A 25942-nucleotide genomic window follows, 5' to 3' on the forward strand; every position below is an offset into this window, starting at 1 on the left:
CTGAAAGCTTAGGCACTCGACCACACTCCCACCACTGCAGCCCTGTCCCCAAAGCTGTGGAAACAGAAGCAGCTGGACAACAGGGACAGCCTCACACAGAGGGCAAAGGCAGTTACCTGACTAGACTCTTCTCTTGGCTTGGGAACCTGAGTGTAGGCACCATGGTCTGAGGATAAGAGAAAATGGATGCACATTGTCTTTCTGTTCTGAAGGAGAAAGAGGAGCTGTCTAGAGTCATGGGGATGCTGGGCCATGTTGGGCAGAGTTGTTCAGCCCACTAAGGGGATGCGACCTTGGTCCTTTTAGGGCTACCTGGGGCCATGAGAACCCTTCTAGGGTATAGTGATGGGGGTGGAATCATTCTCATCATTTCAGAAGAGGAACCGCAGGCCCAAGAGGAAACAGGGGCCTCCAAATAACCTCCAGCCACTTTAAAAGTTCAAAAAATAATGTCTGCACCTGCAGTAGGAGGGAATAGTGGGAAAATCACCAGGGAACACAGAGGATGAGGCCAGAATTTTATGGAGTAAATGAGTAGTCAAGTCGGATGGCCATTTTACTGAACAACTGCTTCTCCTCCTCCACCTCTTCCTCCTCCTTCTCCTCCACCTCCTTCATGTTGCTGAAGCTCTGCGGCTGCAGCCTGGGGCTCCCTCTCCCTGATCGGCTCCACACACTGCTGTTCTGCCAGGAGGTGGCATGCCAACCGCTCCAGGGCATCCAGGCTCACCCTCTGCAAGTGCTCCTCATGCTCCTGCCTCAGCAGCCGCAGCACAGCCTTGGCATCCTGGGGCCCAAAGTGTTTGGCTAGGACCTGGCCCAGCTGGTGCCACAGAGGCTGGGGCTGGAGCTGGGGGGCCTCATCCTGTGCCACCTTCTCCAAGGGCCGCATGATGACATTGATGGAGGCATTGGGCCCAATGCAGTAGTCAGAGAGACGCTTGTCATCAGCCAGCAGCTGGCCACGGAACAGCAGGTGCTGCTGCTCCTCAGGTACCTGCAGCCGCTGGGACACCAGCTTCTTCAGTGTGGCCACACTCTCGTGCCCTGACACCTGTAGGCTGCATCTCCGGCCCAAAAGGAGCTTGACTGTGAGGAACATTGGGCCAGAGTAGAATCAGGAGGGATCCATGCTCTGGGAGCTGCCCCTGAAGATTAAGGGGCCTCGCAGGAAAAGGCAGCCCTATCACCAGAGAGTCAGTGGTCCCAGGAGGCTGAGGGCCCAGCCCAGGTGGGCAGCCACTGACTGATGCACAATGATGTCACAATGCTGCAGAAAGGTTCATTTCCAGAGCAGAACTTTAGAGACAATAGCAGGAGATTGTGAGCACAGAGGAGGAAGGAGGAGGAAAAAAGAGAAAATAAGGAGAGCCAGGAGAGAAAAATGTAGGCCCGGGAGAAGAGAGCAGGAACTGAGAAAGAAAGGGCTAGAAAGGACAAGGCAGCAAAAGGAGTGTGCATGCTGATTCACTGGGCTCATATGCACTGGGTTCCTTCTCTGTGCCAGGACCTGCACCTCAGGAGCACATCCACTATATCCAAATGGCTATCTCTGCTTTCATGAAGGTTTCAGACTAGTGTGCCTGCTGCCCTTTGCCCAGGGTCTTCTTCCTGTCAAGCTCTCTTGGATGGGTTTCCCAGAAACAGACCCTAGGACAGGGATTTGAGTACAAATGTTTAGTTGGGAGGTAACTCTCCGGGGGTTGAGGAAGGGAGACGAGGAGGGGAGGGAAGACAACCCCTCAGCCGTGAGCAGGCTGCATGAGCAAACCCAACAACACAGCCCATAAAGCCAGAAGCTGGACCTCTGTGCTCTGACTCCTACCTTGGGTTAATGAACTGCTAACTCCATGACCTCCTGGTGATTTCTCTGGTCTGCTATGACCAGAGAAAATCCTCGAACAGAGATTTACAGGTGTCTGCAAGAAGAAGTCATCAGCCTTCAGGAACATGAGTGCTGAGGGGACAGAGCTACCAATAGTGTCGGTTTCACATCAGTGGCCTTATTTAATGCTCACCGCCGACAAGGCAGGTACTATCATGCTGTTCATCTGCCATAGTGAGAGTGGAGACTCAGCTTAATCTCTGGCCAGCAGGCATAGTTACCTGGCCTGCGTTACTCCACGTGCTGGGAACTGAACAGCATTCACAGGTGAACAAGGAAAAGGACCCTCACTGGCCTCCTCCAGGTCAGCTCTGTTGTTGCATTTGGCAGCTTTTGGTGTAACATGTCACTGAGGGCCTCCTGGGTCCAGCACTTCACGTGTATTGTCACATGTAAACACAGAAGAAGGTTTCATCATGGTTTAGAAGTGAGCAACCTGGGAAAGCCCTGGCTGGCATCCTCCAGCTGGGATGCTGATTTTGTCAGGTCTCCCCAGCTCTCTGTTTTCTCCAGCAGCACCCAGCCCTTCCCCCACTCTTCCCTTCCGCCTCCTTTTCCTTATCACCAGCAAGGACTCTACAGGGCATGACACTGTTGCAAAATCCTAGCACTTTCCTGACTTGCTCTTCCACAATACTCAGTCCCTGATCCCCATCCCAAGGTCACTCCAACCTTCTCCCCTGGCAACCAAGAATGGCTGAAGCAGGGCGTGATGGCACAAGCCTATGTGTAATCCCAGCGACTCGGGAGGCTGAGGCAGGAGGATCATGAGTTCAAAGCCAGTTTCAGCAAAAGTGAGGCGCTAAGCAACTCAGTGAGACCCTGTCTCTAAATAAAATACAAAATAGGGCTGGGGATGTGGCTCAGTGGTTAAGCACCCCTGGATTTAATCCCCAGAAACAAAACAAAACAAAACAAAGAGCAACTGAAGAAAACACCCATGGACACCATAAACAGCCTGCCTCACAACTCTTACCCCACACCTGTGTACTTACTCTTGGCAGGTGACCCAAATTCTAGTCCATAGAGGACCCAAAGCTCACAAGTTAGGAATTCACTGACACCTCATCCCTCCCTGCCTACCAGTGTGCTGCTCCTTCCCTATCCGCTTCTCCCCTCACTCCTACCAAAGCAGCCCTCTTGTCATTTCTCTTTTTCCCTGCAAATGTCTCTGAACTCCACTCCCAGCCGCTCCCTGCTCAGGATCTCCCCTCCCTCTAGACTGTGACTCTGAACTCACAGTCCATCTCTGTGCAGCCTCACCACCTTCCTATCCATTCATGCCACAACCAAAGGGCTCTTCCTAAAATAAAAGTAAGGTTGTGTCACTCCTCTGAGTAACACCATTCGGTTTAACCCCTTTGCTTTTGGAATCAAAACCAGCCACCTAGGTCTACACAGAGATCATCATGACCTGGCCTGCTTGCCAGCCCAACCTCATTGTCTCCCCAGCCTTATCATCTCCCCACTTTGCATCCTCTGCTTAAGCAGCACCCACCTGCCATTGTCCCTACTTGTTTGCCATGTCTGAATTCTACCAATGCATCCTTCACAATTCTGCTTTAAAATCACTTCCTCCATGAAGGCTTCCCTGTTCTCTGCAGTCTGGGGCAAAGGTAGTCCCACCTCCCTCAGTGCAACCACTATTCCCTTTGAACACTCTTGGGTTGATGTACCTGGCACAAAACTGTCTGCCTCAGTGACTCTCGGAGGCAGGGACTGGGACTTGTCTTTGTATTCAAACCTCCAGCACACTGAGCCTAATACACAGATGAAGCAGGTCTGATTTAGACCTACCGAGCTACACAGGAGTACGCAGAGTCCAGTACTGCAGGCTGTGGAAAGATGTAAACCTGCCTGCAGCCTCTCCCTCAACCCATCTCCGCCCCAAGAGAGACGAAAATCCACACTTACACAAAAAATAAATCAAAGTGATTCCAATCTTTACCGAAGGATCTTCTATAGTATTTCTTTAAATAGCCAACTCCCTGGGTGCATTTGAAATAAGAAAATTTGCAAACGTACATACAGTATTGGGGGCAGGGGCATGGACTCCACTATAGCACAGCATCTGTGCCTGTACAGAGAGAGGGAAAGGATGGATGAGTTTTCTTCAGGGTCATTCAGGAGCTTCCAGTCTTTGGAGGGTCAGACCCTGTGATGGACAAACCATCAGATGGACATGATCAGGGCCATCCTTTGGGAAATGCCAGAGTAGAACTAACCCAGGAAAGCTTCCCAGAAGGTGAGATTTGAGTCATTTTCTGCAGGAGACAAAGGAAGTTAAGATGGGAAGAAAGTGGTCTGCAAGATCTCTTCAAGGCTATGGGTCTTTTGAAGAGTTCAGAAGCCAGATTGAGAGCATGGAGGAAGAAATCAGTCACCTGCCTCCAGCCTGTCCTCCTAGACCCTTCTACACAGCTATGAGCTGCCCAGGACACCAGAAGCCACTGAAGAAGACATGTTAGGCCTGGGCTCCTGGAAGCACACAAGAGCCACAGCCCAGGCTCCATCTCTCCAAGGCATGGCTACATGCAGGCAGGTGACAGGTGACAGGGTCTTTGAGGGCCACGCCTGTTGGGTCACACTTACTACCTAGTTTAGGAAGTCCCACTGTCCATGGACCATGAGGACAGAAGCTTCTGAATTAGGGTATCTGGAGAAGCTGAGAGAATGGTCACTACTCAACCCCTCCCAAGGTGGACAGTAGGGGCACCTTACTGAACCTTCAAATCATATTGGGGGCTGGAAATTTCCAAAGTTTTTCCATGTAATTGCTTGTCTTAATTATGCAATTAACATGAGAAAATATAGTTGTGTAACCAGAGTGTGCAATCCAACAATGATTGCCTTAATTAGGGAGGAAGATCATCTGGAATGAGTGGGTTTTGTGACTTGGAAAAAGGGAACAAATGTCCAGCAAAGAGTGAGGGACGGAAGTGGGCTCAGATCCTCCAGAAAACAATCACAAATGTTGTTAGTGTCACAAGGTCTGGTGGGGAGAATGGATGGGTTAGGAGAGGCCTGTGGCACTGGTCTATGGGCAGCCAGGTTCCTGGAGCTCTGGGCAATGCTCCTGAATAGGCTGATTAAACCTTGGGATGCCAAGGGCATGTACTCTATAGGATAAAAACCAAAAATCCATCCGCCAGCCTGCGGCCTGTCTTGGGTCTTGTTTCGTTCCTTCGTCCACTTCGACCACTGCACAGGCTCCCTCACAGGATTCCTGTGTGGGCCAGAAGAGGAGGCCATGCCCAGGACCTAGCAGAGTGAGTGCCCCATAGAGACATTCAGGTGAATGATTTAATTTACAAATGTAAATGGAGCTCCTACTGTCACTCCTCTAACTCAGGGAAGATCTCATTGGGCCTAGAAATTTGCCCAAAGTGTGATTGCCCAAGGCTCCCCACCTTCACAGATAGTCAGGCAAGCCATTCTCAGCAGACAGGCCTGGTCAGAGAGGGGAAGAACGGGGTGGGAGAAGATCCTTGGCAGCTGAGGGGCTCTGGGCCGTGAGTTTGCAGCCATTCCCTGGGACTGCCTAGAAGGTTCATCAGGAAGATAAGCTGTGACCTCTGCCCACCTCACTCCCCCTGCAAGTTATCAACTTATTGTCCTTTAGTGATGAACTTTCAGGGGCTGCTGGGGCAGGATAGAAACTGAGGAACAAGAGCAAAAGCAAGAAAGAAACAGTGTGGGAGAGTGGGCATAAGAAAGTCAGAGCAGGAAGTGCTCAAGGAGGGAACACCCACAGAGGGGAGACAAGAAAGGCGACCAGAGAAAAGGTCCAGGGATGGGAGCAGCACCAGGGAAGAGGGTAAAAGTGGGGAGAAGCAGGAACAGGAAGAGATTGTTCATGCAAAGTACAATGAACACCCCCTGCAGGCCTCCCTCTGAGTACACTGTCCCTCTTCCCCTTTTCTTTATAGTCTGGAAAAGATTCATGGGAAAGCCTGGGCATCCTGAAATCCATCCTGAGAAGGGCTGAGAGCCCACAGTCATGGTTCCCAGCACTACCTACTGCCTCCAACCCACACAGAACCCCACCACTCAGTGGCACACCTTGAGCGCCCATGATGTGCCTGCACTCTCCAAGGCCCTGGAGAGACACTGCTAACAATGGAAGTCCCTGGATGGTCCATGGCAAGGGCTGCCCTGTATGACTTTCTATGTCTATTACCAGGGACCCCATGCCTCTTTGAGGAGAGGCCTCTTGAGTCTCCTCTGTGCACCACCAGATCTAGCTCAGGACAGAGCAGGCAGCTCTTTAAAAGGGGTCCCTGAACAGGAGGAGGACAGCAGATCTCTTGGGGCCACAGGAACCTAGGGTACACAGGTTGCAGTCTTACATCTGCTCTTGAAAAACTATTGTCCTAGGGCCCTGGAGAAGTCTGACACTGGCTGGGGCAACTCAGAAACCTGGCCCCTGAGCTGAGTAGAAACCTTCTAGAAAACCTTGTGAGGCTGCAGCCCGCTTTGACCACTAGATGTCACTGGCGACCTCCCCTGCCAGCTCCAGTGATCAATACCAACCACGTGACCCTGGGATCTGGGCACACAGGACTGAACCCTGGGTTCAGAGCCTCATCAGCAAACGAACTCCTTGTTAGTCATGTGTGGGACACAGACATCAGAGCCCGCCCTAAGTTGGGGCACTGTGTCAGGTGCCAAGGCAAGAGGAAGACAGAAAGATATGTCCCTAGAGGAGGGGGCATATAAACCTGTCACTCTGGTCCCATGTTTAAACTCTACCCTGGAAGGAAAGGAACTTCTGACTCCAAAAAGAGGTGCAGTGGGTCACAGGGCTTCACCAGGGAGGGACATTAGCAGGGTGGTGGGGGAAGGGGGAGCTGAAGGAGCTCTTGTAAGAGGTGCTTCAGGGTAGAAGGCAAAAAAGGGTTCAGCATGCACACATCTGTGTGGAACAGTGTGGAACTCCATATAACCAGAGAACTTGAGGGAAGGAGCAGGGAGGCAGCTATAAGTAGGCCAGGGTCAGTCACCTTCACAGAGTTGCTCTTTACTGGAGCCAGAACTTCTGATTTGGGGTTAAATCATGGCAGTGCACAGCACAGAAGTCCCATAGGAACAACCCCAGCTATTGCGCCTCCCTCCCCACACACACACCCTAAGCTAGACTTAGCAAAAGGCTTTCTTCCCACCATCTGAACTCCCCAGGGAAACCTATAAGAATGCCAGCACCCACCCAGTGCACTGTTGCCCACAGTAAGTTCTTCCCTCCCTCAGTGCCTCCTCCGGTGGACCCCCGAGGAGACGCTGCCCATGATGTGGGAGGTGACCCACCACATCAGATACAGGTGATTTAACCAAGATTAGCCCAGGGTCAGCTCCTTGGCCTGTCTGCTCTCTGTTCTGTGTGATTTCAGCTGACAAAAAATAGTCTGCTTCAGCCTGCAGTCATGGCACTGTAACATACCTTTGATCATTCTGAATGTACCCTGAACTTTAGAGTAGAGCTATTATAAACCCTCAGGGACTGGGTTTCAGCAACACATCTCCTTGCAGAAGGAACCATCAGTGAACACCAGGGACAAGAGGAAGACTCAGATTCCCAGGTCCCAGGGCCGCCTGTTTATCCATGCATCCACATTTGCATTCCACAGATATTCCTGGCACATAGAGCACGTGCCCAGGCATTTGCACCAGATTCTGGGGAATTAGCTCTGCTCCACAGACTTACCATGAACAAGAGAAAATGCTCAGATTAGAATTCAACCAGAGTGACAGATAAGACAGAAAGAGAAGTAATTATCTTCAGTCATAGAAAAAGGGAAGAAAGCTAACAGGCCGAAGGGACTAACCAGGAAAATTCTTCCTCTAGGCCAGCGTAAGAAAGTCCTCCAGGATACTGTGGATAGCACCCACACAGATGGTACCTTCCTCACTTGGAGGCCAGAGAACAATAAGAGCCGAAGGGCCCTGGCAGCAGAGGCCACGGCCTGCCAGGCTAGGCCAGGTAAAACACCCTGGGGCAGATCTGATTTCATTAGGACTGGTACCCTTGAACTCATCAGGCATCCTCTAGTTCTAGAGTCCTAATTGCCCTTTAATTCCTTTTAAAGTGCTTCCAAAAAAAAAATTTGTCTTGGATGCAACAATAAGATTTGTTCACATCTAGAGCAGATTAAGTGGAAAAACAAAGAGCCTCCTGGGTCAGGCAGAATAGTGGCTGCTACAGAGAAAAGCCTGGCACTGACAGGTAACCCCTCCCCCCAGGAATGATTTGGTAAATGCTCCCATCCTGCAAGGGTGACTGTTCCCTTGAAGATCGTGTTATCATTCTGAGTGGCAAGAACCCTTTGCCATGAAGCAAAAATCAAGTATGATGCATTAAAAACAGAAGGTGCCCAAAGAGGCCCACCCTGGATACCACCTGCTTTTGTTGGTTTTGCAAGTCCCCAGCAGAGTCTGAATGGAGAAGCCTGTGACCATCCCAAAGATGTTGCCACATTGATTTTGCAGGACCAAAGACACACTTGTTCCTGGAGAGGTGCAAAGGCTGGTTCTTCAACAGGGCACCCTGCACCATTGTTTCAGCCTGGCTCTCAGCCTAATGGAGCTAAGTTCAGACCTTGGATGAGAATCTTGTCCACAGATCCTTTCTGTCAGCAGAGGAAATGGAGGTTCCTGCCAGGGAACATGGCACATAACAAGCTGCATGACCTTTGCACCAAAGGATGCTAGGACCAAAATGGAAGACCAAAGAGAAAAGAGGGAAGAAAGTTGGAACACGGTGATGCTGGGCTTAGGGACACCAAGCAACCAGTGAGACAGTTTCTGTAAGGAGAGGAAAAACTGCTTCACAACTGAACTGGGAACTAGTAAATTTGGATTTGACTTGGGCTTGGTTAACCCTGAGGAGGTCCAACTAAAAGGTGAGATGTTGGGCTAGACGGATTATTGTTTTAGTTTTTTTTTCTTTCTCTTCCAGTTGATAGCACTATCCAACTGTAGCCAGTCATTAAAATAGGCTGGAGCCAAAAGCAAGAGGAAGAAAATTCTGATCCAATAGCTGACTGGACACTCCTGGGAGCGGCATGGAATTTATCAGCCAATAGAAAAACTCAGGCCTGAGAGGCTGCCTCAGCCTCCTCAGTAAATTCAAAGAACTCCTTCAGTCATGTCTTTCCTGGTTTTGAAACCCAAGTGGTAGCTGCTTAACCAGGAGCCTGAAATCCTAGTCAATGGCCTGCCAGGGGATACCAACATGAATTTCTGCTCTGTAGTGGCTTCTCACTGCAGGAACATCACACTGGACTAACTGCCTATCGCACATTAAGACCACCCCCTGGTAAATGCTCCTAGGACTCTTGGACAAGTCACTCCATTACTTTAACTAAAAGGAATCTGATTAAGAGTGACATGTCTGAGAAGATACAGGACTCATGGTAAGGGGGGGTACAGAACATCTAGGGTATCAGGGGCTAGCAAGAGAGGTATGTGGGGGTCTTTGTCCTGGAGAGAACTAGAGAAAATCAAGAAAGCCAGCTATCAGCCCTGCCCTTCCCTTGGCCTCTCCAAAATACTGTTTCCCTTTGACACCTTGCACACACCTGTATCTTTCCACCCAGAAGATTTTTTGACCTCAGATTCAGCATCTGCTGGCTTGAGACCATTTCTGGCATGTGCAATTGGCCTGGACTCAGTGTGCTCAAAGAAGACCTGGAAGGCAGTGGGCAGGTAACAAGAGGGCATATTCCAAGCTTTGGGCACCAGCTTCCCAGCAGGATGGCAGTTATCCATCAGATGCCAGTTGCTGTTGGTAACGGTGCATCTGCAGTGATGGCCCTGGGGCCAGGAAGCAGGGTGTGAGAGAAAGATGAGGTGATTCTGAACTCTCTTCCTACCAGCTGGTAGCACAGTGGGAAGGAAGAGGAGCCCTCTAGCCCTGATGGCTATGGAAAAAATGGAAACAAGCCCCTAGCCTCTAGGTTCTAAGCTTGTGTGTTGGACATTGGGCCTTAGGTCTGAAACCCTTAAGTCCTTTGGCTGAGCCAAGGCAGAAGTCATGATGAGGCTTAGTTTTTTGCCAGTCAGGAACCAGTGGCCCAAAATGAGATCTGGTGAGAATCACATGGTCACAAACATCTTCTCTGCAAGCTGCTTCAGAATCACAGAATGGTCAAAGCAGGAATCTCCTGAGTTGTCCAAAAACAGAGTGCACCCTCCCAGCTCCCACTCATACCTGACCTTCCACCTCCAGTAAGGGCTTGGGGTGGGTGGTGAGAGTGCAAAAGAATGCAGGTTACATTTAGGGCTAAATTTCTGCTATGAGGCCCAGGATGCTACTTCCTGCAAACCATTAGCAATAAAGAGCATGAGCCCCATTTGGTCAAACCAAGTCAGAAGCAGAGTTAGCTAGAAACAGGGAGATGGACAAGATGACCTTGATGAGCTATCATAGTAATCATAGGCAGGGGTGCCTGGATAGAAAGTCCCTGCCCTTTCGATTCCCAGGGCTCATACTTAACATAATAGGAAAAGGACAACTGAGATATAATCATCATGCTGCAATGAGCAGCAGAGGTGACCAGGTGGTCCCAATGTAGACTAGACAGGGTCCTCATGGATTGTCCTGCTAAAAGAGCAGGAAACGGGCCCAGAGAGGTGTCTTGCTAATTGTTGACCTACTGGGGAGGAGTTTCCACACCCAAGGATGCCTGGGGACAATGTTGTCCAGGAGAGATGCTGGCCCCAAGCCCAAGGAAGTAAAGCAGGATGGCTGTGGAGAGCCACGTGTGGGGAATGGTCCCCAAGGCCCCAGCCAAGTTTCTGGGCCCCAGATGAAGAGTGAATCACTGGTTCCCCCTGGAGGGGAATAGTCAGTCACCCCGTAAAAGTTTATTTTTATACATGTCTGATCTATTTCACATCCGTTCAGATATTTTGACACATATACAGGAAATGTAACTCTCCCCCATATGGCAGTGTTTGGTTGGCCGGACCTGGGGAAACTCAATAGGGTCACAGAGGAGCAGAAGGATGAATAGCAGCATCAGGGAAGAATGCCAGAGGCCTGAGGCCACATGGGCACCTCAGTCCAGCAGGCCAGGGATGGGGGTCATAGTGAGGTCAATGCAGAAATCCTCCTGCCTGGATACAGAGCCCTAGTGTGTGGCTCTGGTTGCTGTTTCCCAGGAGGGGTGGAGAGAGGATGAAGAAAGTGCAGAAGAGGGCATCGAGAGCAAGTGGCCAAGGGGACAAGGCTGATTGACAGAGACAAGACAGGCCTGAGAAAAAAAGCCTATTGAGATGCCTCTGACACCAGCCAAGGAGCAGGGCTTTTCTCCATGTCCCAGCATCATGGAACAAGGAGACCAGGAGAACTAGAGGAAATGAAATGAAGGGACAGGAAAAGAGCCCTGGGCTGGACACTACCTAGTTGAAGCTTTCCCCAGTTACTAAACTTCTATAGATCTCAACTTCCTTATTTATAAGCTGGGAAGCTAAGAAGAGACATATATTAATTCTCAAAAGGATGGATGAGGGGGGAGAGGTTGACAAATCCTGAATTATAACCTCGGGAGGAGATTAGTGTCTCCCATGTAGGGCAAGAGGATGGAATGGGACTTGGTAGGCAGCCACCAGCACAGAGCCTGGTTCCAGGGTGGCCAATGAATACCGGTCTCCCCTTTGGTTCTGTTCCACAGGGACCAAGTTCACAATCTGGAAGCAGCAGCCACGTCGTGCCGAGAGGACGCTGCAACACGCCTTAGGGGAAAGAAAACAGGGCGCTGTGGAACAGCAAGGAACAGGCAGCTTCCTCCGTGCGCGGCTGTCAGGGAAGGACTTTCTCAGCTCTGGTTTACTGAGCCCATCTCTCCCAGAGAGAAAAGCAAATTGTGTAGTTCGTTGTTCCCAGAGGAAGTAACATGTTGATTTTGTAGGGCTTTCAAAGTTTAGGTTCATGGACATTGCTGGGTGCAGGGGTGCACGCTTGTAATCCCAGTGACTGCAAAGGCTGAGGCAAGAGGTTCACAAGTTCAAGGACAGCCTCAGCAACTTAATGAAACTCTATCTCAAAATTTTAAAAGACTATAATGTAGCTCAGTGGTAGAGTGCTCCGGGATTTAATTCCCAGTACCAAAAAAAAGAGTCATAGACATCATATTCCTACAGGGTGTCAGGGAAAGCAGGTTGATGGTCTCCAATTCATGAGTCGAGGTAGGGCAGATGCTCCCCAGGATCCCTTGCTGCTGTTGTCAGACACAGGGCATGGCAAGGCTGACCTTGGAACAATTTGTCCCAGTGAAGCACTCACACTGTCCTCATCCTGCATACTTCAGATCCACAGGGACAGCCTAGCCTCTGCCTCAAGGGCTCCGACTCTGACTCTGACTCAGGGACTTTTCCCCCTAGCTGTGGATGCTGCCAGCCTGGACTCCACTTGCTTCCTTGGTCTGAAACACTGCCCCAGGGGGCTGATTCAGGATCTCAAAGTACCAAGGATGAGCCTAAAGTCCTTACTTGGCAGTGTGTGTGATAGCCTAGAAGTTGCTAGACCCTCCCTTCCACCCTTCTCTGAAACCCAGAGTGTCAGAAGGTAGAGGTTACCTCACTGCCCCCATCCCCCACCCATCTCCCCATAAATCTGGGCAACACAACAGGAAGGCCCTTTAACTAGCACATAAAAGTGCTTTGAGCTTTCAAAGACCCGCGCTCTGTGTTTACAGGGAGCCCAAGACTTTTACGGGCCATTTCCAGTCCCCCTTCCCCTGACCTAGAGATACATCTTAGTTTGGAGCTATACTCTGGGGAATTGTCCCAGCCCAAGCGATGTGACCCTGCAGACAGGAGGAGGATAAGAGAACTCTTGAACTGGGAGGCAATGATGAGCAAGCATGGGGGACACCCACCCCCCAAGGCCTAGGAGGTTGCAAGGGTCACTCTCTGACTCATCCTATCCTTCAGATAGGGCACAAAACAGGTACTCACCAAACTGTTGCTTATCAGTTGACTAATCTGTAGCCACCATAGCTGGAGAACCCAGGAAACACCTCTGTAGGGGTAGTGAGGGCCCTGACCTGACAGGTCCTCGGGCCACTCTACAGGTGGCCAGGCAGGCCAGCTGTCACTACTAGGATTCAAATAATGTCTCTTGAGGATCTTCTTTAGCCATGAAGGACTAAGAATCTACATGAAGCTGCAGCCCAGAGGATTTTCCTCTCACCTGCTCCTATGATCCTAGCTGGTCCAGAGACTTTTTGCAGGGATGTGGCCCTAAGTGAAGGGGTGAGGGGTGCTGTTCCTGCAGATGGGGAAGGAGTGGTCGGGCCAGGAGAAGTCCTACCACAGATTCCCGAGAGGCACGAGCCAAGGCAGCCACGCTTCCTGACCCTTACCTAGCTCCCTCTGTTATCCCTTACCTAGCAGCAGCGGGTCCTCCTCCTGGCAGTTTTTCCTCTTTCTCTGCCTTCTTCACTTTTCATATTCTTCAGTCTTGTTCCTATTCTGCTTCTCTGAGTCACTGCAGAAAGCATTCTGGACCATTTTACCTTTTCCTTCTCTCCCGCTCCATCTTTTTATGTGATCTCTCTTCCCTCCTCTCTTAGGGTAGTCTCTTAACGTCTCTTTTAACAAGGAAATCACACAATTTTAAGACTCAGTGAATGCATATCACACACAGTGCTAAATGCTTTCACATTTGTTTTTTAAGCCCCACAACCATTCTCTGAGGCTGAATTTGTTCCCATTTCACGAGTGCAAAAACTAAGTCTCAGGGACCAGGCATGGTTTACTTAAAACCACACAGCTATTAAAGGATGGACCCCAGACTACCTCTCTCTGGCTTCAAAAATAACAATGAGCGGGGCATAGTGGCACACACCTGTAATCCCAGTGGCTCAGGAGGCTGCGGCAGGAGGATTATGAGTTCAAAGCCAGCCTCAGCAACTTAGCAAGGCCCTAAGCAACTCAATGAGACCCTGTTTCAAAACATAAAATAAAATAAAATAAAAGGGATGGGATGTAGCTAAGTGGTTAAGTGCCCCTGGGTTTAATTCCCCATACCAAAAAAATTTTTAAATAACAATGATAACCAAGATTCCCTATAATAGTAATATATATAGTGCCAAAACATATAATATATGCAATATAAAGATGATACACAGAGTATAACACATAGTATAGTGCCAGAAGTGTTCCAGCACACACATCTTTACAGCAGTCCTATGAGGTAGGTACTACTTTTGTCCCCATTTTACAGATAATGAAACTGGGGTGCAAAGAGATTAAACAAGTTGCCCACCATCATACAACTAGCAAGTGACAGAACAAGACTCAGACTCAGTCACTGTACCCCAGAGCTTGGGCACCATGGAGGGAATTTGCTTCTCCTCCACATTCTGCAGCAGGCAGTCCCTTCGTGGGGAAGCCCAGGGTGGCAGAAGCACAGGCTTTGGTTCAGAGAGGCCTGTGGGCCTTGCCTCTGGGGTGAGAAGGCACCATGGCATGACTCTGGGGTTATGTGTCTTGAGGAGCTCCAAGGTCAAGTGTTGAGGGGGGATGTCATGGGAAGGGCTTGGCTGAGACAAGAGGTCCTGTCACATTTCCAGACAAGAAAGAATAAAGGCCTCTATTGGGAGCCCCACCCCCAGCTGGCTGCCCCCAGAAGGGCCTGGAAAACTGCTGCCCCCTCTCCCCTTACCCTCCTGGGAGCAGTTGCTGGGTCCTGCCCAGGAAAGGGCCCAGCACCATCCTCTGCCAGCACCCCACTTGGACCATGGCCTCCCAGTGGCTGGGGACTTCCTGGTGGGTACCTGGTTCTGGCTTTCCCCCTGGCATGGTGAGGAATGTGCTTCTGTCATCCTATCCTCCCTCCTCGACCCTAGCCCAGCGCAGAATTGGATTAAGAACAAAAATATGAGCTGTGTTTGTTTTAATCAGCTTCAAGACATGGGGGCTTTTAAAGGGAAGGAGAACAGGCCGGAGCTGGCCCCAGGGCAGGCAGGCTGGGCGGTGATGCCATCCCCGGGTCAGGAGCACGCAGCGCAGTGAGTGCATCTGCAGGTCAGATGCTGGGGCAGATAAGGCTGAGAGGAGAGGACCTGGGGCCCAGGGGAAGGCGGAGAGGGAGGATGAAAAGGATGGAAAGGAGGGGGGAAGAGACAGGTTTGAGAGTCAGAGGGCCAGGGCTGCTCACAATCCCCGTCCTGGAGTGATGCAGGAGGGGAGGTGACAATGAGAAGATGAGGGAGCCACTCCAAGCCTAGAAGAGCCAACACGGAGTAATTTTTCCAGACGAGAGACTTCCTCCTGGTCTTCGGAATAAGATGGTAGGAAGGAGGGAGGGGAGGGTCAAGAATGGTCTCTACCACCCAGTGGGAGGAGGACTGCGTGCCATGGCGGACACAGAGCCTGAGCAATGGTGCCTAGACTGGGCTAAATATGCCTAAATATGCCACCACCTGAGGGGAAAAGTTCTATCGTGAAGTCAAACCTAGAGAATGAAGAGGAGGTCAGGAGGTATCTGCGTGTCCAGTTGAGGGAACAAAGGCCTGGCAGGGCAAAAGACTGGGAGAATGATGATATCCCTGGGCTGCCCTCTGGTTGGGTGAGGAGTATGGGAGAAGGGCTCTGGAGGGGGAGCCCTGGTGTCACACTCTCTCAGCTTGCTGAATGACCTTGGGAGCCACATCCCTTCTCAAGGCCTTGGTCTCCTGCTCTATAGCACAGAGTGATGGAATATAAGCTAGGTAGTCTGGAGATCCTGAGAGACATTTAGCAAATTCTTAAAAAGAAGCCTGTGTGGCCATGCATCTGTGTATCTGCTACATGAATGTCTATCCTCACAGCCCAGTAAGTCAAGGAAAGGACCCAGAGAGGTTCAGGGACTGGGTCAAGGTCACACAGCCAATGAGAAAAGAATCCAAGGCTCAGAGAATCTGTCCAGTGCCCCAATCTTTGGGGCTGAATAGCCTCAACATCCAGATGAAAACCTCGAAGTCAAACAACTGAAGGTAGAGCCCCCACACCTCTGCCCAGACCCTCTGTTCACCCTGCCAGATGCCAGGAGAAGGGTCTGGATCACCCTCTGCTCCAACACTTGGAGCCGTCTTTTCCTGGAGTGGACTGCTGGATGATAGCTGAGGGTCCGGCCAGCTCTAACACTGCCTAAAACCACAGGGCAGGCTTCTTGGGGCAGATCTGAGTCTTCTAATTCCAGGGAAGGGTTCTGTTCCATGATGATGCTTTTGCCAGTCTGAGATGAAGGAGAAAAATAAGCAGTGAATTCTTCATTATCCCTTTTCCAGTTTAAAATGTTCTTCCTCGTTATAAAACATTATGATGAAGGGAGGACTACTAGGAAGTCTATTCTTGGCAAAATAAAAATTACCATACCTAGGTCCATCCTTCAATTAAAATTGTTAATTGGTCCATAAAATCCACAAGTTTGGAAACAGCTATATTAGTTTATGCAGGGACATTCTTACCTAGTCTGAGGCAGAGTCCAAGGTTTTGCATGCTACAATTAATAAATTCTTGTCACAGGACTTACTATCATTGGGGTCAGCGGAGACTTGTACTGGGAGATCTGGGGTCTAGAATCTCAAGCATGGGCAGGCCTGAGCAAATTTCTCAGCTTCAGTTTCCTCTTCTGCGAAAGGAAGAGACGACTAGAAGGCAACCTCTGGCATGAATCCCAGCAGCAGCAGTCCACAGGGCACCTACGCACAAGGTAAAGAAACCAACCTGGAGCACCGAGCACACAGCTCTGCCCCAAACCAAAGACGTCTTGAGGAGGAGGCAGGGCTGCACTTCCTCAGCCAGCCCATGCAAGAGAGATTCTACCTGCCAAGAGAAAAGAGCCAATCTGGACATTAACCAGGACATAGGCTCAAACCAGCAAACGGCAGCTTGCCCACAGTTCTAAGCCTTCGGATACATCTCGCAGGCCCTCCAGCCTGGGACCAGTCTTGTTTCTCAGAGGGCCTCCTCCAATCGTGAGTCATCTCTCCCCTGTAAGTCAATTTGATCCAGTGCAGCAAACCTGGACCCCAGTGCCTGCTCTGCACCAAGGGTGGGAGACACATGCATTATCCAGAAAAATGATGAATATGTCAGTGTTGTAACTTTTAAATTTAGAATATATGTATTCCTACTTATCTACTGCATACCAAACTGTTAAGAGGCATTTAAGACTAATAATATATTTGGTTTTGCATACACTTATTTGTGCTATTGACAAATCTCCCGAGCTCTGGGAACATTTTTTACTGGGTCAGTGGTTGACCTCAAAACCTGCATTTTCTCCATCGTGGCCTCTACCTTAGTCTATTGGGTGTGTTCTCCAGACTGATTCCCCACCACACTGAGGACCCTCCAAGAACAGAGATGGTATCCAGTATTTAGGTAGCTTGGGATACAGAGGCATATTCTAATACAACAGGAAAGAAGTTGTGGCAGACCACAGGTGAGGCCCTGCCAACCCTGGAGGCATACAGAGAAGAGAGGAGACCCCCTAGGGAGCATTCTGGCCGATGAGAAGGTGAGCACCCGGCCCAGACCCAGCAGCAAGGTAAGCCAGAGGCAGAGGGATAGCAGTCAGCCATCGATGGGGCCTGTGGTCAAGAAGTTTGAATGCGGGAGCCAGGTCAGAAGAGAAGGGAAGGGGCTGAGGTCATTCTGCCTCTTCCCACAGCAACATCCTCACACTCCTGGAGCTGGGGCCTGGGGGGTTGCCTGTTCCAAAGCAGGCCACTGCCTTCCAGGCACTGTCCCCAGGAGAGGTGACTTTGTCCAGCCTTAGTCCAGCTATGAAGTGGTAAAGGGGTATTTGCAGGGTTTTTGGCAGGAGTGGGCACAGTGGCCTCTCCTGGAGCTATGGAGGAGGGATGGTGGCAGTCCTCCCACCCCCTCAGACTGCTCGGCTCTGCACAGCCTCAGCCCCATTCCCCAGACACCAAGGGACACCCGCTGCTGACACCATGGCATTGGGTTTCCCCTGGGCAGGCTCAGGCTCCTGTCACCAGGCCTGCCAGGAAATTGCTGCTGACATGGGGGGAACAGGGAGGCTGGAGATCATGAAGTCTGAGTTTGTGAAGTTCTAAGAGGGCGCTAGACAGGACTGGAGCAGGGGAGATGTTGCAGGTCAGAAGGGAGTGCTGGTCACGCAGAGCTGGCCCCTTAGTCTCCATCCAGGTCCTGCCCCTCCTGGCCTCTCCCCAGTAGGCTGGAGAACCTTGGAGCTGGTGGTCAGCATGGCTGCACGGAGTGGGTATAGGTGAAAGGGCAGCACTGTCCAAGAGTCAAAGGACCCCCTTGACAACCCCACCCCAAAGTTATACAAATTTTCCCCTCAGTACCCCCTAGGATCAAAGTCAGGGCTACCCTACCTTTGCTAGGCCATGTGCACAGTCAAGGGACCCTTCAAAACTTTAACTGGATGGTCTCAGCCAGCTCGACCCCAAGTCCTGGGAGCCTGTGCTATGCTCTTACCCTGTGTCTGTACTCTACCCACTCCCCTCTCCTTCCCCCGCTGCCTTCTTCTCTGCTGCACTTATCAAATTAATCCATGCCTTGACTCTGCACATTTTGGAGAGAAACTGGGGAGGAAGTTTGGAGGCAAGTGGCAGGAGGTGGGAAAGGGTCCTCACACTGGAATTTAAGATGCTCCAACTGTTAGTGTCCTCTTCCAGTTCTCCATGAGGAAGTGTGTGTGTGTGTGTGTGTGTGTGTGTGTGTGTGTGTGGGTGTTGGGGAGGCTGGGATGAAATGACCAAGCATATAAAGCACTCTAGGCCTCAAGAGCAAAGAAAGGTCTGTGGGTTTCTCTCCTCTCTAAACTGCATGCCTCCCTCTAGATGAAAGTCCTCAGTCCTGGATGTGACATCTCCAGAACTTTGATCCTGGACAGGAAGAGAAGGAAGGCCAGAGATAGAGGCAGGCTCTGTGGAGTGTGGGAAAGGGCCAGGTTCTGCTGGGAGAAAGGCAAGGGGCACAAGGCCTGGGCCACAGGGTGGAGGTGATGATACAGAAGGGGCTATAGGAGGGCCGTGACCATCTGCACAGGTACAAGTGGGGGCCGTGGAAGTTCGGTCTCAGGCCCCAGAAGGGAAGGCTGGGCAGAGGCTAGCAGCCTGGGCATCTGACCTCAGCAGGGAGGAGCAGCACCTCCTCCCCCAGCAGAGGAAGCCAGTGTACAGGAACCTCTCAAGGGCAGGACGCACCATCCACTGCAGAAGATCAATCACTGCCCAAAGGTATGCTAGCACTTTTTTAAGAAAAGAAAGGATAACATCAAAGATGGTCCTTCCCAATATCAATCAGCAGGTATGTTAAATACCTGTCACAGGAAAGTGTTGTGACAAGCACACAGGATTGTCCCCAAACATTCCACACCCTCTCTATGTAGGAGACTCAGGAAGGCACCTCAGAGCCAAGCAGGGTCAGGGTGGGAGCTCTAATTTATTGCTTCCCAAATTTGGTATTAACAGACCATAAAACTTTATTTAATTTTCTTACTTATCATTTACTCAAGCAAAGGCATTAAAGGACAGAAAAAATTAAGATATTTTAGCACTTTAAAAAATTAGAGAAGGAGAGAAAGAATAAAATAAAAGCTGGTCCCACCCAGATCAGGGGCTGCTCTGGGGGAAAGTAAAAAAGACCCAGAGGGCTGGGACACACAGATCAGGTTCTAGGGCAGGCCTGGGAGGCGGTTACACCGGGTAATGCATATCCAAATTCCTTGAGCTGTGCACTTGGGATTAGTATGCTTTCCTTACACCTCAATTGAAAAGCAAATCAAGGCAGTAATCAAAGGTTAAGCTCATGGTCCAGGGACTTCAGTTCATGAATTCAGATTCTAGCTCTACCTCTTGGTATCTTGGTGACTTTGAACAAGTTACTTTTCTCCTCTGTGCCTCAGTTTCCTTACCTCTAAAATAAGGGCAATAACTGTATTTGCTTCAAAGAGGTCTTTTTGAGAGTAAATGAGTTAACACATGTGAAACCCATCAAACAGTGTGTGGCTGTAGTAATTACTCAGTAAGTGGTTAGTCATTGCTGCTAATATTATTACAACCAAGTCCAGCTGACAACTTTATACTGACATACAAAAACAGATCAAATAACTTCAAACACAGAAAATGGAACATGAAATATTTCATGGTATGAATTACACTGTACAAGATTTCTTTCTTATATAAACTTACCATTCAAGCAGCTCTATATTTAATTATTCATTCATTCTTCAGCAAATATTTATTAAATGCTGCTACTTCCAAGACTGTTCCTGACAGAGGGAACTAGATAATGTTCATTCATGTCCTCATGAACATACCTTCTCTTGTGAGAAATAGTAGACAAACAAGAAAATAATATAGAATGTCAGTCAACAAAGCACACCAGGCAGGATAAATCCCCAATACTTAGGCATATCATATTCAAACTGTAGAAAATGGAGACAAAGAACAAATCTTGAAAGAAGCCAGAGCAGAGAGGGGACACAGTACCTACAGAGGAACAAGGATAAAAATGACCTCAGCCATCTTTTCAGATGCCACACAGAGAAGATGAGAGTGAACATTTGAAGTGTTTGAAAGAAGAAACCCCAGCAATCTAGAATTCTGTATCTGGTGAAATTATCCTTCCAAAGTGATGAAGAAATAATCATTCTCTCAGATAAACAATGTCAATAGTGATAAAAGTTGAGAGAGAAAATAAAGCAGGAAAGGGGGTTAGAGAATGGTGGGGAAGGGCCATGCCAGGGTGGTCTGGACACCTCCCCAAGGAGCTGCTGGACAAGATGGAGAGTGCTTCAGGCTGAGGACCACAGAAGCAAAGGCCCTGGGGAGGCAATGGAGCGTAGGCTTGATGGAAATAGACTCTCAAGGCAGGAGCATGCACTGCCCCAGGTAGAGAGTAGGAGGTGAGGAAGGGAAGGCAGCCATGTCATAGGAAGTCATGGGAGGGTTTTAAGCCAAAGGGTGATAGGATCAAATATCAAAAAGTCACTCTGGCTTTAGTGTGTGGAAAATAAGGAGACCCCAGCCCAGATGCACTGTGGTAGTCTAGGCAAAAGTCAGTGGGGCACACACCCAGGTGGCAGCAGAAGTCACTGGACTCTGGATATGTTTGGAAGGTGGAATCAGCAGGAAACATCCAGAATGGATCTGGAGTGTGAGGAATATAAAGAGGCCATGTGGACCAAGGTGGGGGACCTAGGAGAGCAGGTCTGTGGTGGAGTCAAGACTTCTCTTTTGTTTGGACATGTGGAACTTGAGACACCCATGAGGTATGTAAGGGGACAGGACAATGAACAGCTGCATTCTGGACGCGAGTGGACAGACAGTAGGAATACAGCTTGTATTCCATGCTTGTGCTCAAGTTTTGTGAGGGGAAAGTCCCTGTAGCTCCACGAAGGAAAGTGGAAATGATCCTACTAGCATTCAGACTCATTCAGACTGGATGTTCTGGCAACATCTAAGACCGGTTCCTCACATCTCCAGAAATTCCCTCAGTTTCTTCCCATGTGCTGAAAACTGCAGCTGCAGCAGAGCAGGTGTCTGATGGCAGATCACTTGGGGAAAGCATGGCAAAGTCAGGAACTAGCTGAGAGGGACCCTCCAGGCCAATGGCCAGGGAACCACTCAGGGCTTCTGGGGAGAACCTGACATAACCTTAGATGGCACCCTGGCTGCAGAGTGAGGAAATCATTCCTCTCCAGTTCTCTTTCCTACCTGATTACCAAGTGCCCTTCATATAACAGCTGTATCTGATCCCCAAATACATGGCAAATAGGGAAGGACTATACCCCTAACACTTGCCAACATTCCTGTTTAAGAAAAGAAACAAAACTGGGATTCAGAGCCTTCAACAGTCAACTCTAGCTACAATGTAGTAACATTGCTATCTTTTCATTTTATTTATTTTTATAGCTAATCTCTGTTTATGGCAAGTGCTACTAGTGTTCCATTTATGTTACGGATGTAAAATTTTCTTTCCAAAGATATTTAGGAGCCAGGCACCATGGCACATGCCTGTAATTTCATCTACTTAGGAAGCTGAGGCAGGAGGATCACAAGTTCAAGGCTGACCTCAGCAACTTTGAGGCCTGGACCTAACTCAAACTAAAAAGGGTTAGGGTTTTAGTGCAGTGGTGGAGTGTTTGCCTGGCATGTGTGAAACCCTGGGTTCTATTCTCAGTACGGGGGAAGGGGGTGGATTTTTTTGTGTCTATACAGTAAAGAAAAATATTAATAGTACAGACAACATTCAGATGTGAGCTCTACTCAAGTGATTAAAATTTGAAAAACATGGCTCTAGAGGGTGCAGGAATAAAAACATGAGTCCTGAGTCCCATCTTTATACCTGAAGCTCATAAAACCCGGAACCAAGGTATAAGGGTGGGAACATGCTCCTTCCCCTGCATCGCCCCCTGCAGGCCACAGGTGGGTAATGTCCCCTCTTCTCTGCCACTTGATAATTCTGTGACAGGATTTCACCAAAGGAGAAAATAAGAAAATTCTCAGTTCAATTCTTACCATCTCAAGGCCAAAAAAATTGAAGCTGTTACCAATGGCATCTCCCCAATTGCTGTGAATTCATGAAATACCTTCCAAATTAGCAAAGATCACAACCCTTTTGAATAAAAGCTGCATCTGATCACACTTCTAATTCATGGGGAGAGAAGCTGTGGACAACTATGTCCCCAGACTTAAAAATGAGAGTGGGTTTTTGCATGACTCAGTGCTTCCGACAGCACCTGGACAGACCCTGAGTGGTCTCTGAGGAATAAGTGGTCCACACTGCTGGCATCAGATGATAGCACCTGTGTGGGGTCCATAGACCCAAGCAAAGAGCAGAGGTGCAGAGGGCAGAAGATCATCCATGTAAGTCATGCTAACCCTTTGGGGGATCCCTCAGAAGCCCCCACACCCCTTTACTCAAGACCTTTTGACCCAATGATGTTATCCCCAAATTAGGAAGTGTGGGTTCTGGGTTCCCAGCACCTCCAGCTGCAGCAGGCTGAGGAAGGCACAGCTGTCTTGCCTGAGGCTGTGTCTCTTGTGAAGGAGAAACATCCGGCCAATTCCATCAAGAATGTCAGTCAAAATCCCAGGGAGGGGTCAGTCAGCTCAGCCATCCTGTCCAGCTAGCTCGTGTGTTCTAGGAGTGGGCTCTTGGGTCATCCTCAGCCAGGAAAGAAGAGGCCCAACTCCCAAGGGCTGTGGTCTTTGTTGTCCTTGTCCCCACACTTCTCTCCCACATAAATCTGTGGGCTGCTGGCCTGCAACCTGAGGGAGGCTCAGGGCCTTGCAGGATGTGACCCAGGATGTGGGGACCCTCAGGCTCCTGCAGAGAGATATGCAGAGGTGAAAGGGCAAACCTGTTTCTAGTCTCCTTATCAGGAGTGGCCGAGTGAAAGGGAAGTGGGCAGCTCTGGAGGTCAGGCTGGGGGGTCATGGCTGGGGCAGGACTAGGCCCAGGAGACCTGAGAGGAATCCCTGCTAGGCAGGGAAGAAAGACAGAGGGGAGACAGAGGGAGGGCCAGACAAGGAAGGTCCTGGGAGGGGCCCAATAAATGGCCCTTTCCCAATGGGAGGAGCAGCTAGGTGACTAAGCCATTCAGGTTTGCTTGGACTCTGGGCCTTCCCAAACCACAACTCTATTTCAAAACTGGGATGGCTGGTCACCCAAGAAGCAGCACTGCCTAGGGGACTGTCAGACCCCACCTCCAGCCTGCTTACCCTTTGTATGAATGTCTTCTTACTTCTTGCCTCCCTTCATGCGTCACCAAATATTAATGCAATGCCTATTTGTGACAGGCTTGCCAGGCAGTGGAAATTTAGTAGTGAAAGGACAAACATACCTCCTGCCATCCCAGAGCTTGAAGAATATGTATCCTGCAAAGCCCAGGTGAAATCCTTACTCCTGCTGCCACCTGCCCAAACAGCCCTGTGTGGGGCCTCTGGGGTATGTTTCTGGAAGCCCTTCCCCAAGGGTGGGGACTATATCTAATTCACTGCTCTGCCTCTCTTACTTTAGGTGCCTAGCACAGGACCCTGAGCAAAGAGGTGCTTAAAACATGTCTTGGGTTGGGAGCTAAGGTACTGAGGGCAGCTGGAGGAGATGACCCAGCAATCTACTGATGCTCCAAGCCCCTCACCCACCCTCACAAGCACACATCTAAACACCAAGGGGCACTTGAAATGACATTCTCCCTGTCCCAGTCCAATAAGATAGACCTGTCCTCCTGCAGGCCCCCAACCTTCTTAGCAGGAGAGCAGGAAGGGAACCCAAGGCAGACTCCAGACTACACTGGGTAGGTGGCTACTGGGATGGTTGGGTTGAGGAGAGACAGGTGCCGGCTCGTCTTCCCCAGGCCAATACACCTTAGCATCAGGCTCTAGAATCCTGTCCCCTCCGTGATCTCACCTACTGAAAGCCCACAATATGTGCCCACAGTGTGGCTGGGGGCATCATGGGGAGGCAGAGCCAAGCCTAGGCTCCTGTAGCTGAAGGAGCCAGTGGCAGAGGTTAAGCTGCTGGTGGGATAGGCGGCAGGTGCTAAAAGAGGATGCAGGTTCCCACTACATCTGCAACAAACTCTTCTGCCCAAAGGAGAGGGTCAATCAACAATGTCACCAGGGACTATAATCTTTCAGCAGATAGGAACTATGCCCACTCATCTCTAACCCCCAAGGAAGTGCTTCAGGTGGGCTCACTATGGCCTGTGGCCAAAGGTCAGATGAAGCCTGGCCCTTGCAGACAGGAGCCCCATGTTTCTGTCCTGCCCCCTAGTGGCATTTTATCATATTGCAATACACAGGGGATGTAAGGAAAGCAGGAGTGTAGAGGTCCTGATGGTGGCTGAGTTCAGCCCACTGGACACCTCAATCCTGGGGTCCGGTCTTGGAGTACCATTAGGATGGGTGTTCTAGGAACAGCTGGAACCCAACCACTCCCAACTAGCTGGGAAGTGGAAAAAAAGAGCAGGATGTGGGAAGACCACACCAGAGAAGAGGGTGCATGGGGCCTGATACACATTACTCACAGGCCACAGACAGAGAGGGCAAGCACAAAAGGGACCTTGGAGCTTTTCTTTTTTAATTTAATTGAAACTCAGGTGTCCAGATTAAAACATAATTGTAATCTTTGATTCCTGGCACACCTTCACACTTTCGTTTAGCTAATTATTCATTTACCTACTTTTCATAACTCAAACTCCTATGAACAAGGTATTTTCTTTCTTTATTTTTAAGCAAAGGGTGCCCCCTTTTCTTCCAAAGGAAACTCACCTGGAACCCCAGTTCATACAAAGTGGAATTCCTGTGGCTGAAATAGAGGTAGGATCTGGCTGCTGCCTGTTTGTCTTCCCCCTTCGTTGCCCCAGCAGCCCTGAGCAGCACTTGGAATTCTATAGAGCATGCCCTACACCAGCACTGCCCATATGGCAGGGATTGGTCTTCTCTATTCCTATGCCCCCGTGCTCATGCATGTCCAGTCTGGTGCCATTCAATAAATGTTGAATGAATGTATTAAACGAGAGAAACTTGTTCAATAACCACTCAAGTCTGCTCTTTGGAAGGGGCACCACAAAGTGTCTCTGCTCCCAAATACCCTCCACCCCCCTGTTAGCCTACCACAATGCCTAATGTTCCCCATCACCATCCAGTCTGATCCTTCATGTCCTCCAGGACCCGAAACATGTTCCTTCTTCCATGAAGCTTGCCTAGTGCTGCCTTTGAACCTGTAGCCACTTTCGACACATCTCTCCTACATTCATCACACTTATTCAGCCTCCTCACTAGGTTGCTTGCATATGTGCTACCTCACTTTCCCAACTGTGCACTCATCAAGGGTAAGGGCATGAAATGCTTGACCTAGGCATGACTTTCCACAGTAACATTCAATGAATGAATGCTGGAGGAAGAAGGAAAAGTCTCCTGATGCTTCTAAGGACACTGTGTCTCCAGAAAGCCCTGTTCATATTCTCCAGGATGAGGACCTGGAACCAGTTTGACCTCCTATGACATTAAGTTCATCAACTTTGCAAAATATCCCCAAGCTGTGAGCCTGGGAGGGGATGAG

The 25942-nt window shown here is 49.8% G+C and overlaps 1 protein-coding gene across 1 annotated transcript; it reads right to left on the bottom strand.

The window, feature by feature from the left end:
- Positions 1–591: 591 nt before the first annotated feature.
- On the bottom strand, positions 592–1102 carry Ubl4b (ubiquitin like 4B; the record flags this gene model as incomplete). Its single annotated transcript, XM_047559900.1, is given in 2 exon segments — positions 592–640; positions 642–1102. Coding segments are annotated over 2 exon segments (510 nt in total), but the record flags the coding sequence as incomplete, so codon positions are not given.
- Between the last annotated feature and the right edge of the window lie 24840 nt (positions 1103–25942).

This window comes from Sciurus carolinensis, chromosome 1 (genome assembly GCF_902686445.1).
Source record: "Sciurus carolinensis chromosome 1, mSciCar1.2, whole genome shotgun sequence".
Classification (NCBI taxonomy): Eukaryota; Metazoa; Chordata; class Mammalia; order Rodentia; family Sciuridae; genus Sciurus; species Sciurus carolinensis.